We start from the raw sequence: 12352 nt of genomic DNA on the forward strand, positions 1-12352 counted from the left end.
GATAAAATGATCCCCAAACATAGCCTGCCTCACCTAGTACCTAGTAGGAAACGGTTTCCGCACCTACTTGGACATCCAGCAATAGCGGTCGAAAACAACAAAAGAAAAGAACCAGGAGTCTTGCCCTGACTCTGGGTGCATGGAATGTTCACACCCTCTTTGACAGAGACGACAGACCAGAAAGACGCACAGCACTCATTGCTAGAATGCTTCATCGCTACCAGGTGGACATAGCAGCCCTGAGCGAAACCAGGTTTGCAGGTGAAACCCAGCTGGAGGAAGTTGGAGGGGGCTACACCTACTGCATTGGGAAGCCAGATGGCACCCCAGGAACCTCAGGCATGGGCTTTGCCATACGAACCAAACTTGCATGACAGCTTGACAGCCTTCCCCGTGGGATAAGCGACAGGCTGATGACCCTGTGTCTGAAGCTGCCCAAGGATCGCTTCGCCACAGTCATCAGCTGCTATGCCCTGACGATGACCAACCCTGTTGACATCAAAGAGGCTTTCTATGAGGAGCTCAGCCGCACCATTTCAGCGGTAGACAGAAAGGACAGGCTGATCATCCTTGGGGATTTCAATGCCCGCTTCGGCGTGGACTTCTCCTCGTGGCCAAAAGTCCTAGGACAGCACGGCACTGGCAAGTGCAACTCCAACGGACTGCTTTTGCTCTCGCTCTGTGCGCAGCATGGACTGACCATCACCAACACCCTCTTCTAACAAGCGGACAAGTACAAGAACACATGGATGCACCCCCGCTCCAAGCAATGGCACATGCTGGACTATGTGATTGTCCGGCAGAGGGAGAGAGAGGTGGTGTTTCCACACGCTGCATGAGAGGAGCAGTCTGTTGGTCGGACCATCGCCTGGTACGCAGCAAGATGAACATCAGACTTGCCCGCAAGCTCCAACCAGCCAGGCAGAAACCCCCTAGGAAGCTGAACATCCACCGCCTCCCTATCACCAAGGACATGCTGCAGCAGCAAATCCAAGTAGCTCTCCAGGAAATTCCTGCATCAACTGATGTAGAAGAGGTATGGAGCACCTTTAGATATGCTGTGTACGTAGCAGCAGCTGACACACTGGGCTTTGTACAGAGGAGCCACAAAGACTGGTTTGACGAGAACGACTCTGGAATCACCAAGCTCCTGAACACACTGCATATACGGCATCAGGATCACATTTCCAGTAAAGACTGCCAGAGGAAGGAGAACCAGTTCTTGCAAACCAAGCAACTCGTACAGAAGAGGCTGCATGAGATGAAGAACTACTGGTGGGATAGAAAGTCAGAAGAGCTTCAGTCCGCTGCTGATGCTCATGACATGAAGACCTTCCATGATGACCTCCGAGCTGTGTATGGGCCGAGAGTCACAGGATCAACCCCTGTCCAAGCCTCAGACCAGACCACCCTCCTGACAGACAAGAAAGACATCCTTGCCCGCTGTCACTTCAACACCCTCCTCAACAGGGACTCGTATGTATCTGATGAGGCAGTTGCAGCCCTCCCACAGCTTCCAGTCAGTGACTCGCTCACTGCCCCCCCCTCCCCTCACCAAGGTCGAGACCCAGAAGGCCCTGGAGCTGACAACGTCAGGAAAAGCACCAGGAGCGGATGGAATCCAGGCTGACATTTACAAGTATGGAGGCGAGGTGCTGACAAACAAGCTGACCGCCCTGTTCCAGTCTATCTGGGAGAGAGGGAAGGTCCCCCAGGATTTCAAGGATGCTTCTATTGTCCACATTTACAAACGGAAGGGAGACAAAACATCCTGCGATAACCACTGTGGAATATCTCTCCTCTGCATCGCCGGCAAGATCTTTGCCTGCATCATACAGAACAGTCTGGTTGACCATGTCTCCAACACAGTCATCCCTGAAGCACAATGCGGCTTCTGCTCAGGCAGGGGAACATGTGACATGGTGTTTGCCGTACGCCAGATGCAAGAGAAGCGCCATGAGCAGAACAAGGAGCTCCACATGGTCTTTGTAGACCTGACTAAGGCCTTTGAAACGGTGAACTGCCATGGTCTGTGGAAGATCCACCTAAAGTTCGGCTGCCCAGAGAGCCCAATCCAGCTGATTGCGTCTTTCCACGATGGCATGCAGGTGAGAGTACAGGAAAATACTGACATATCGGATCCGTTCCCTGTGGTAAATGGAGCGAAGCAGGGCTGCGTCTTGGCACCCGCACTGTTCTCCATTCTCTTCTCTGCCATGCTGATTGACGCCTTCCAAGACTGTGACCGGGGCATCTACATTCAGTTTTGCACAGATGGCAAACTTTTCAACTTGCAACGACTTCATGCCAGGTCCAGGGTGTTTGAGGCACTGATGAGAGAGTTCCTCTTCGCTGATGACTGTGTGCTTGCTGCACACACCCATGAGGACATGCAGTTCATTATGGACAGGTTCTCAACCTCCTGCAGGCGCTTTGGACTCAACATCAGCCTCAGCAAGACCGAGTCCATGTACCAACCGGCTAGCTCACAGAACGCCAGTGCCTCCCCCCCACCTGCAATCAAGATCAGTGACACGGAGATCAAGTCAGTTGACAAGTTTTGCTGCCTGGGCAGCACCCTATGCAGCAACGGAGCCCTTGATGCAGAAGTGACGCTGTGCATCGCCAAGGTCAGCTCCGCTTTTGGCAGACTCAAACAACAGGCTGTGGAACAACAAAGGCATCAGGCTCAGCACCAAGATGAAAACCTACAGAGCTGTTGTGCTGACCACCTTGTTGTACTGCTGTGAAACATGGACAATGTATCGCCGTCACATTCAACAACTTGAGCAGTTTCACCAGAGATGCCTCTGAGAGATCCTCGGCATAAAGTGGCAAGACAGGGTCTCCAACCTCCAGGTCCTAGAGAGGAGCGGCCTGCCCAGCATCGAAAGCCTGCTGATCCAGTGCCAGCTACGCTGGACAGGATACGTTGTCCGCATGACAGACAGCAGGTTCCCGAAGATGCTTTTGTATGGCCAGCTGAAGGAAGGCCACCGTGAACTTGGAAGGCCCTGCAAGCGCTTCAAGGACACCTTGAAGACAAACCTCAAAGCCTGTGGCATGGACATCGCTTCCTGGGAAACTGATGCTCTTGACCACTGTCGCTGGAGGATGCTGTGCTCTAGTGGCATAAAGACATTTGAAAACAAGAAAACGCTGGCATTAAGGAGAAGCGTGAGCGAAGGAAGCAGGGCTCAACTTCTGGAGACGTTTTCCCTTGCAACACCTATGGAAAGTGCTGTGCATCCAGAATCGGCCTCTTCTCCCATATGAGGACACACACCAACAGATAAGCCTGTCTGCCTACTCATCCGTCAGACCGACGGGAGACTCCATCATTGCAGATGCTTACACATACACAAGCATGTGCTCGTACCAACGCAGGCGATTGCATGCAAGTGCATCACGCAATTTTATATAAGCATGCGCACAGACTCAGACAAGTATGTGGCACACATACAGCCACACTCACTCATGCGTGCAGGCATACATATGCATACATATGCACACACTTATAGAAGCATTCGTGTGTATGCATTAGAAGATGCAGACGTACATCCACACACATGTACATACACAGGCGTGTACATACAAACACAACACACACACACACACACACATATTACACAAAGATTCACACACCACACACACACACATACAACAAACACACACGCAACACATATAGATCACACACACCACACACACACCACACACACACGCAGCACGCACGCACGCACGCATGAGACAAACACACACACCACACACACACACACACACACACACACACACACACACACACACACACACACACACATGCACAACACACATACACACACACACACACACACACACACACACACAGAGTAGATAAGACGTGTGTTACCTGCTCCTGACAGCTGGGAGAGGACCATGAGCGCACCAAGGAGAGCTCGGAGTGCCTGAAACACCTGACCCAGCAGGCTGTCGTGCTGCAGAAGAAGATGAACGAGATCTACAAGGGAGACAAGTCCGTCAACATCCCCCCGCTACAGGTCGGTGACCGCACCACTCAGTGAGAAAGTAGTGTGAAAAATAGACATATGAATGAATGAAGAGATAAATAAATTGATAGAATCGAAGTGGGACATAAATGATGGGCAAACCTATCACTGTAGTTTGAAAAATGAATGAATGAATGAATGAATAAACAAATAAATCCAACACAAATGGGACATGATTGATGGGTGGAACCTGTCAGTGTGTTCTGATTTGTGACTTGTTTGTGTGGGGACCATGACAGAAATGGACAGGCATTGAACTTCTGATCCAGGTTCCAGGCCCTGTTTTGGCATGGTGGTGTTTCCTTGGGAAAGGCACTTTATTTTCTTCACTTATGGGTGCATTCATGCATGTGCACACACACACATGCACACACGTCCATACATATGCACATGCATACACATGCGCATGCATGTGCAAGTGTGCACGCATGCACACACTTACACTCTCTCTCTCTCTCACACACACACACACACACACACACATGTAACAAAGAGATGTGTATTGCCACAGATCCAGACCCCATCCATACAGAGTGTCCTGGAAACGCTCAACGTCATTAATGGCTTTGTCTTCCTGCAGCTCAGGTAACCTCCCCTTGTGCATGTCTCTCATACATTTGTCCTCCTTTGTTGGAGTCTTTTGTTTGTCAGTGTCGTCATTGTTGTTTGCTTCTTCTTCTTTTTTCTTGCCTTTTTTTTTTCTTTGGTTTTGTTTTGTGTTGTTTTGTTTAATTTCAGCATTTCTTTTTTGTGTCCTTTCCTTGAGCCAGACAACATACTTAAACAAGGACAACAGGGTAATTTTGTGATTTGTATATATGTGACTACATCTAGTAGTGGTTTTCCAGCTAACAGTAAAAGCGAAATTGTATGTTTTGTGTGTTTTTTCCTCTCATGTACAATTCTTTGTATGTTTTCACATAATATTCATGGACAGTTGCCTTAGTTTTTCTGTACTGTTGATCAGTCCTTACAGATGTCTTGTTACCCCTCTCTTTCTCTCTCTCTCTATCTCTCTATCTCTCTCTCTGTCTCTCTCCCCTATGTTCATGTGAGTATGTGTGCATCAGTATGTATGTGAGCATAGATGCATGCATGTGTTAGTGTTTGAATGTTAGCTGTAGGAATTTAAAGATACAAACTAAGTATAAAAAGAAAAAGTACTAAGTTTATAAACATTGTAATATCACAAACATCACACACACTGCAACCACCTCACACACACACACACTAACTGGCACATCCATCCACACACGCATGCACACTGACCTGCACATCCATCCATGCCCACACACATGCGTGGGCACACACACATACTCAGTGTCCAGGTTGTGTTTCAGCCAAGAGGAACTAGACAAGTTCCGACAGGAGATGTCTAAGCGTCAATCAGCTGTCAAGGCTGAAGACTCCAAATCGGACGAGTCATTTGATGCCAAGGACATCACTGCTACCGCCGATGTCAGCAAAAAGCCAGTAGAAAGGACAGAGATGGAGTTTGAGGTCGATGACGTTGTCCCCCCACTGCCTAACGGAAACGCTGCACTGAACGGTTCTCCTGAGGTGTTGGTGGGGGAGGGGCGTTAGGGTCTTCATGTGCCTTGCCTCCCTTTCCTTGTTCTTTTTATATGCGGTGACTGATTCGTTATGGGTGGGAGTGTATTCTGGATAGGCTAGAGAAGGATACACCTGTGGTAAAAATGTTTGGGGAGAAGAGGGGGGGCAAGAAGGGAATTGGAGGGGGGGGGGGGGGGGAGCACTGTTATTTGCACAAGTGAAAGGGGGAAAAATAGGATTTGACTGATGAGGATGGCTAGGTGAGAGGGAGAGTGAGAGAGAGAGAGGAAAGAGGACAGTGGGGGATGAGACAGAGAGGGTGAGTTAGTCACCCTTAACATACAGCTCATTGCTGGCCTGAATCAAATTTCTCAGCACTTGTTCATGCTGGTGGTTTTGTTCTTGTTTTTTTGTTGTTTTTGGTGGTTGTTGTTTTTCATTTTGTTTTTGTTTTCTTATTTTTGCATAGCAGGAAGAACAATTGTGGGCCAACATTTGTTTGGCGTAATGACATGTGTAAATACAATGGTGTGAGTGATGGGTGCATGTGTCAATACACGCCTGCATGTGAATGCTTTGTGTGTGTGTGTGCATGTGCTTTAATCTTTTTAAGTCATAGCTTGTGTGAGAGGTTTGTGGTGGATAGACAACAGGAGGTAAGAAAGGGACAAGGGTTGAACGTCGTCGGAGTGGCAACTGGTATTTTTGGTGAAGTGTTGACTAACAGTGAGAGAGAGAGGTGACTAACAGTGGCAACTGGTATTTTTGGTGAAGTGTTGACTAACAGTGAGAGAGAGAGAGAGAGAGGTGACTAACAGTGGCAACTGGTATTTTTGGTGAAGTGTTGACTAACAGTGAGAGAGAGAGGTGACTAACAGTGGCAACTGGTATTTTTGGTGAAGTGTTGACTAACAGTGAGAGAGAGAGGTGACTAACAGTGGGAAAGAGAGAGAGGTGACTAACAGAGAGAGAGAGGTGACTAACAGTGGGAAAGAGAGAGAGGTGACTAACAGTGGGAAAGAGAGGGGTGACTGGGTGACAGTGGGGGAGAGAGAGAGAGCTAACAGCGGGAGAGAGTAATAACTAACACCCATAGCTTTCAGTCCCTGTCTGTGATGACCCAAAGTGGCCAATGGTAGAGCTCACCTGGAGTATAACATTATTTCATTGTCAGCAGGAGGAGACTCATTGTTTGATTGTCAGCTAGAGGAGAGGCATTGTTTTGTTGTTAGCCATTCAACTGGCTATCAGGCGGTGTTGAGGTTAAAGGAGGCACCATGGCAGGATGGGTTAGGACTTGTGATCCAGTGTTCAAGTCCCCGTTTGGGCATGGTGTAGTGCCCTCTTTTTCCCTGCTCTGTCCAGGTGTGTGCCATTCCAGGAAGAGGACTGGGCCCTGCCTCCCATTGACAAGCCCTAAACACAGTTGATATGAATTCACTGTCCTGATGGCTATAAAAGGCTGTGGAACCTTGAGCCCTGTAACAAATGACTCACTTGTCACTTAATGTGTAAGTGTGACAAGAAACAAGATACACTGTTCACCAAACATTATAGTGCTCAGGAGTCCAGAATGTCCCATGCACTTCCATAGGTTTGCTCAGTGCTTACATGCCGTTCACTGTTTGTCACTGTTGGATGTTGCCCGTTTCTATGGTTTGTGTGTGTGTGTGTGTGAAGAGGAGAGTTGTTGTCTAGAGTGGTCAGTAGTGTGTTTGTGGACATGGGAGTTTTGTGATACTGGTCCAAAACTGCTGACAGTGACCGACTGTCTGCAGTAGAGTTGGAGATGGCTGGACAGCGTTTTTGTTGTTGGAACAGGATTAGCTTTAATGTGACTGTGAATGGCTGCTGCACTGTAATGTACTGTTGTCACACTTGTGTTTAGCTGCAAACTGCTCAACATTTATTCCACCCAGTTTCTTATCACATTTTAGATACAAAGAAAAGAAAAGAAAATAGATACAGATCTGTTGCCCCCCACCTACATTTTCCAAAAGAGTGCATGTTTATACGTAAAATTTATAAAAAAAATGTTTGAATGATGGGGCCATTGACACTCAAGTTGAAATGCAGTTCAGTGCAGTGGAGAGTGTTGTGGTCAGTGTGCGGGATCAATAAACGGATCAGTTCTCATTCCTACTTGACTTCTATCAAGGGTACACTGCTTACTTCACATTTTCCCGGCTGTACTTCAACTTCTCTTCTGGTGGACTCGGGGATCAAAGTTTAAACAAAATATTTTCATGTAGAGAGATGATAGAAATGAAATTGATTAACCATACTTCAAGTTTCATTTCCCTAAAAGGAAACATGATGGGTTTTTCAGTACGTTATGGACACTGAAATACAGACTTTTTTCTCTCTTGGTCATTTGTACAATAAACAAGACTCCACCAGTATCCCTTTTTTCTCTCTGCACACCTGCACATGCACACACAGGCATCTGTACACACACACAAATGAACATAACAGATCACTTTCAGGCTGCAGTCATACTGTGCAAAGCAGATGATGATGTTTGTTTTTCCCCCTTGGTCATGGAGGGGAGCTCATGTCACTTGCTCACATCACATCATACCATGTCATGTCATACTGCTGTGTCCATTCACTTGCTGCCCCAGTGTGTGAGTGATATTTGCTCTGAAAGTTTGAACACATGGATTGTTTGATGATGTATCATGTTGACAAAGGCTCCACCCGCTCTCACCCCTTTCCCAGTCCTGAGTCATTTGCATTTAAAGTCAGCCATGGTGTTGCAACACTTGATAAGAAAATGGCTTGTGTGTTTGTTTCAAGCTGTTGTCTCGATGGCAGTATTGTCAGAGTGATCCAAATCCACATTTTGTACAGAAATGAGAATGACCATTGACATTTTGAGTTGGAGTGGTACGTGTACCATGTATGTGTGTAGATTTTTAAATGCATGTTGAAAAGTTGCTGCATGTAGTTTAGTACATTCCAGTTCCAGTTGTTGACGCTTGTTGTATGGGTAGTTTTTCTCACTTGATCAATTCCGTAGTGGGTCCACAGTGAATGTTGTCTGGTCTGGTCCCCTCTGCCTTGTGAGGGTCTGCTGTGTGAGTAGGCTTTGCATGTGGAAAGTACGCATGGTGATTTTTTTGGTTTATGCTTTTTACTGTCTAATATATCAAGTTGAAAGTGAAACTATAGAGCTGATTGAAAGAGTTGCATGATCGTTCGTTTTCTGTGGTGGTGTTTTTTCCTTTGCCAAAAGTTTGCTCTGAAATGCAGCTGGAGAGAAAGTTGAGAGAGAGAAAAAAAAAAAGCTGATATTTTGTTGCTTAGAATGGTTTTCAAACAGAGAGAGGTGCTGTTGTTGATGTTTTTGGATGATTGGATGTCTTGCATTGAGAAAAGGAGTGATTTACAATCCCACTTACAAATTAATATGGATTGACATGTTTGAGCCAGTCTTAAGTGGTGTTGTAAGCACAGTAAATGTATTTATGAGAGTATTTGTGGATTGTCCTGACAAAAGTGTTTTGGGTCAAATTGACTGCAAGACATTGTCAGAAATCTTGGTCTTAATGGATATTTTATTAATCAGTTTGCTGTGTGGTGTTTGAACTTCTGTTGTTTTGTTTGCGGGTTGTGTAGAACTTAAGTGCTGATTTTATGTTTGTTTAGTTGTTTTTTTCTCTTGCTTGCTACAAATTGAGATATGAAAGTGCAGAAATATATATGAGAGGAGAAAGAAATTACAGCTGAGTATTGGTGAGCATGTGGGTGTTTGGGGGACATTGTTCATGTTCAGATTCCCTCATTGTTCTACCAGCTGTCAGTCAGATGTGAGTTGGATCATGCTGTTATGACAGCAACATCTCTCTTCCCTCCACATAACAATATTAGACAGTCATATTACACCAAAACAAGCTGATCAGACACAGAGACACAGCCTGCTTCGTGGATTAGAAAATGGAGGAAAGAGAATGGTATAAAAACTGTTGTGCGAGTTTGTATTTAGCGTCGTTGCGTCATCATTACTCAGGATACACACGGACCGATGTGGGTGTTTTTGTGCTGTTGTTTTTTTTGCCCAAAGAAGCTCATGGTAAGGCATCTTTAGCTTGCTGTGTCCAGCCGGTCCCACATCAAAACGCTTGCCTTCGTTTTGTTACAGTACTTGTCAGCATCGAGTGAAGACATCACATGATTTGCTCATGATATGAACGAAGCATTTTGTATATATAAATATACAACAATTGCGTACTATACTGTTCAATGCAAACTCAGGATACTCACTGAAAACTGCCATTTAGCTGTAGGGGTCTGGTGAGCAGTGGTGTGTGTGTGTGTGATTTTGTTAGGTGTGGATTCATGAAATCTCCTTTTTTTTTTCTTCTTCTTTTTTTTTTGAACTCCTGTCCATCTTGCCAGTCACAGAAATCTAACATTTGTCTGTGACCTTCATCAACCTTTCTCTGATGATGTCAAGCTGCCACTTTTTTTTATAATTTTTTTGATATTTTAAATAAAACATAGGAGAGGAAGATTTGATGCCTTCAGCCTTCACATTATCATGTGTCCCTTTGTCAGTTTGTGGCCTTATACCAGCGAGTACATGCACTGGTTTTCACCTGATTGATCTTCCATACCCCAGATATCTATCCCCTGATAAAATATTGTGTGGAGAAAGTGCAACAGTATTTGTTTCATGGCTCTGATAGCAGGACATAACAATAAAGATAGGTTTGAAAGGAGGAGTGTGAAAAATTCCATAAGTATATCTGGCAGGTTTGAACTGTTTCCTGTTGTACAATGACTGTCCAACTTAGAAACTTCTGAACAAAACCTAAACTGTGAAAAGATAGATGGTTGTTCCCTGTGTACTTGTGTGTATGTGTGCGTGTGTGATCCACCATATCATAACCATTTTATCTCAATAAGTGGACTTTGTATCACCACACATAACATTCATATCTGTTCTTTCTTTTTTTTGGTTTAAAATGGTGAAAGATGTTTTCTTTCTCCTTCCGAAATTAACTGCAACAATTGACTGTGATGTACATTACTGGTGAGAGAAAAAAATACAAACATACTAAAGTGGCTGTGTGCATTGTTTTGACATGTAGCGTTGTTGGTGTGTAGGCTTTGTGTATGTGCAGTGAGATGTGCTCTGCACCCCTCCGCCTCTGAGTGCTGTGTAGATGTAGACACAGGAAGGTGTAGACGCTATGGATGGTAGGAGCACTGTGCAACGTACTAACAAACATCCCAAGTTCCGAGGAGTGTGATGGATGTTTAATATAGGAGTACTCGAGTGGCAAGTGGCAGTTTTTTTGGATTTTTTTTTTAAATGTTCTATTCACTGTACTCAAGAGGTTTGATATGCAAATAAACACAATGGTGAAAAATTAAAGGGTGTGTATATGTGTGTGTGTGTCTGAGCGTGTGTGTGAAACTGCGTGAATGTGCATGAAACTGTGTGTGTGTGACTGTGAGACACTGTTGCATACAAGTATGGATGTGAATCAATTTTCTTCATCACATCTGTGACTTGAGTTTCACTTTGATTACTTGTTTCACTTTGATCAAATTAATCAGAACACCATACAAAACTACAGCACCAGACACATGAATAAAATATCCAATATAATTTATTGATAAATTTTTTTAAAGTATCCCATTAGCACTGCCGTGTGCATGGGGGAGGGACGGAATGAACTGAAATTACACAACTCTGTGAACAATAATAATAATATGAATCACTTCCTTTTTTCTTTTTTTCTTTTTTCTTTTTTTTTCCTTTTTTTTTTTTTTTGACACTACTAAGGTCAATAAAATCTTTGAAACAACATGAACCAAACTAACGAAAAACATTTTACTTAAAGCTGGTTTTGGCAGTTCTCACAAAGTGCTCTCTACATATCACATTACCAACAAAACTTTCACCTCCAGGAAGATGCATGGTTAGAAACAGAACCTGAGACATTTGTTGAAAGCTGACAGCAATTTCAAATGAAACAAGACATGTTTCAAGTTCTGATATCAGAACAGGGTGAGTCAATATAATATAAAACGCTGAATATACATCATAACACTGCTTTCAAAACATGCATGCATGCACATACTCATGCATACAGAGACACACTAACAATGCCCATGCATGCACACACATTTGCATGCATGCTGCTGCTCACACACAGTACACGCACATACACAAACCAGTTCCAAAACAAGTGAACAAGGTAAACCACCAAAACCCCTCAAACTAGTATACATTTACAACATCAAAGTAGTATAAAATTCATAACTTCACACTCACAACAGTTGTGAAGAGTTAAGTATATTGTTACATCCACAACCCAACTAATGAAATAATGTCAAAATAAATAAAATATAATTAAAACTAAGTACATACTCAAATGATATATAAAAAATAAAATAATGCTCACAATTTTAAATAAAAATCACAGCAGCTGACATTTCTCCAAATTTTTTCCGGAAAGCCCCATTTGTTCCACAATTTCGTTGCAGAAAAAGAGTTACATATATATATATGTGCCTGTCAAGTTTCCGTGTAATCCATCGCCAGATTCTTGACCCAAAAAACAACAAAGGGTTGAGATCATGTCCTTGAACGTGTGACAACCAAGGTCAACCTTGAAATAACTGACCTTTTCCTGCAAATATTCAACTGTTGTGAGTGTGAAGTTATGAATTTTATACTACTTTGATGTCGTGACTGGTCTGTGCTGCACTGACACCTGTCCAGTTAACTGTCCGCAGTA

At 44.3% G+C, this 12352-nt stretch overlaps 1 protein-coding gene across 1 annotated transcript in view; it reads left to right on the plus strand.

The window, feature by feature from the left end:
* The window catches only part of LOC143274997 (clustered mitochondria protein homolog), a 76504-nt gene extending 70736 nt beyond the window's left edge, over positions 1-5768 (plus strand). The window contains exons 34-36 of the mRNA XM_076579044.1: positions 3900-4034; positions 4555-4628; positions 5384-5768. Coding sequence (XP_076435159.1) covers positions 3900-4034; positions 4555-4628; positions 5384-5627 — 453 coding nt within the window. The 3' untranslated portion in view covers positions 5628-5768. The remainder of the gene's footprint in view (positions 1-3899; positions 4035-4554; positions 4629-5383) is intronic.
* The last annotated feature ends 6584 nt before the right edge of the window (positions 5769-12352 follow it).

This window comes from Babylonia areolata, chromosome 29 (assembly GCF_041734735.1).
Source record: "Babylonia areolata isolate BAREFJ2019XMU chromosome 29, ASM4173473v1, whole genome shotgun sequence".
Taxonomy (NCBI): Eukaryota; Metazoa; Mollusca; class Gastropoda; order Neogastropoda; family Buccinidae; genus Babylonia; species Babylonia areolata.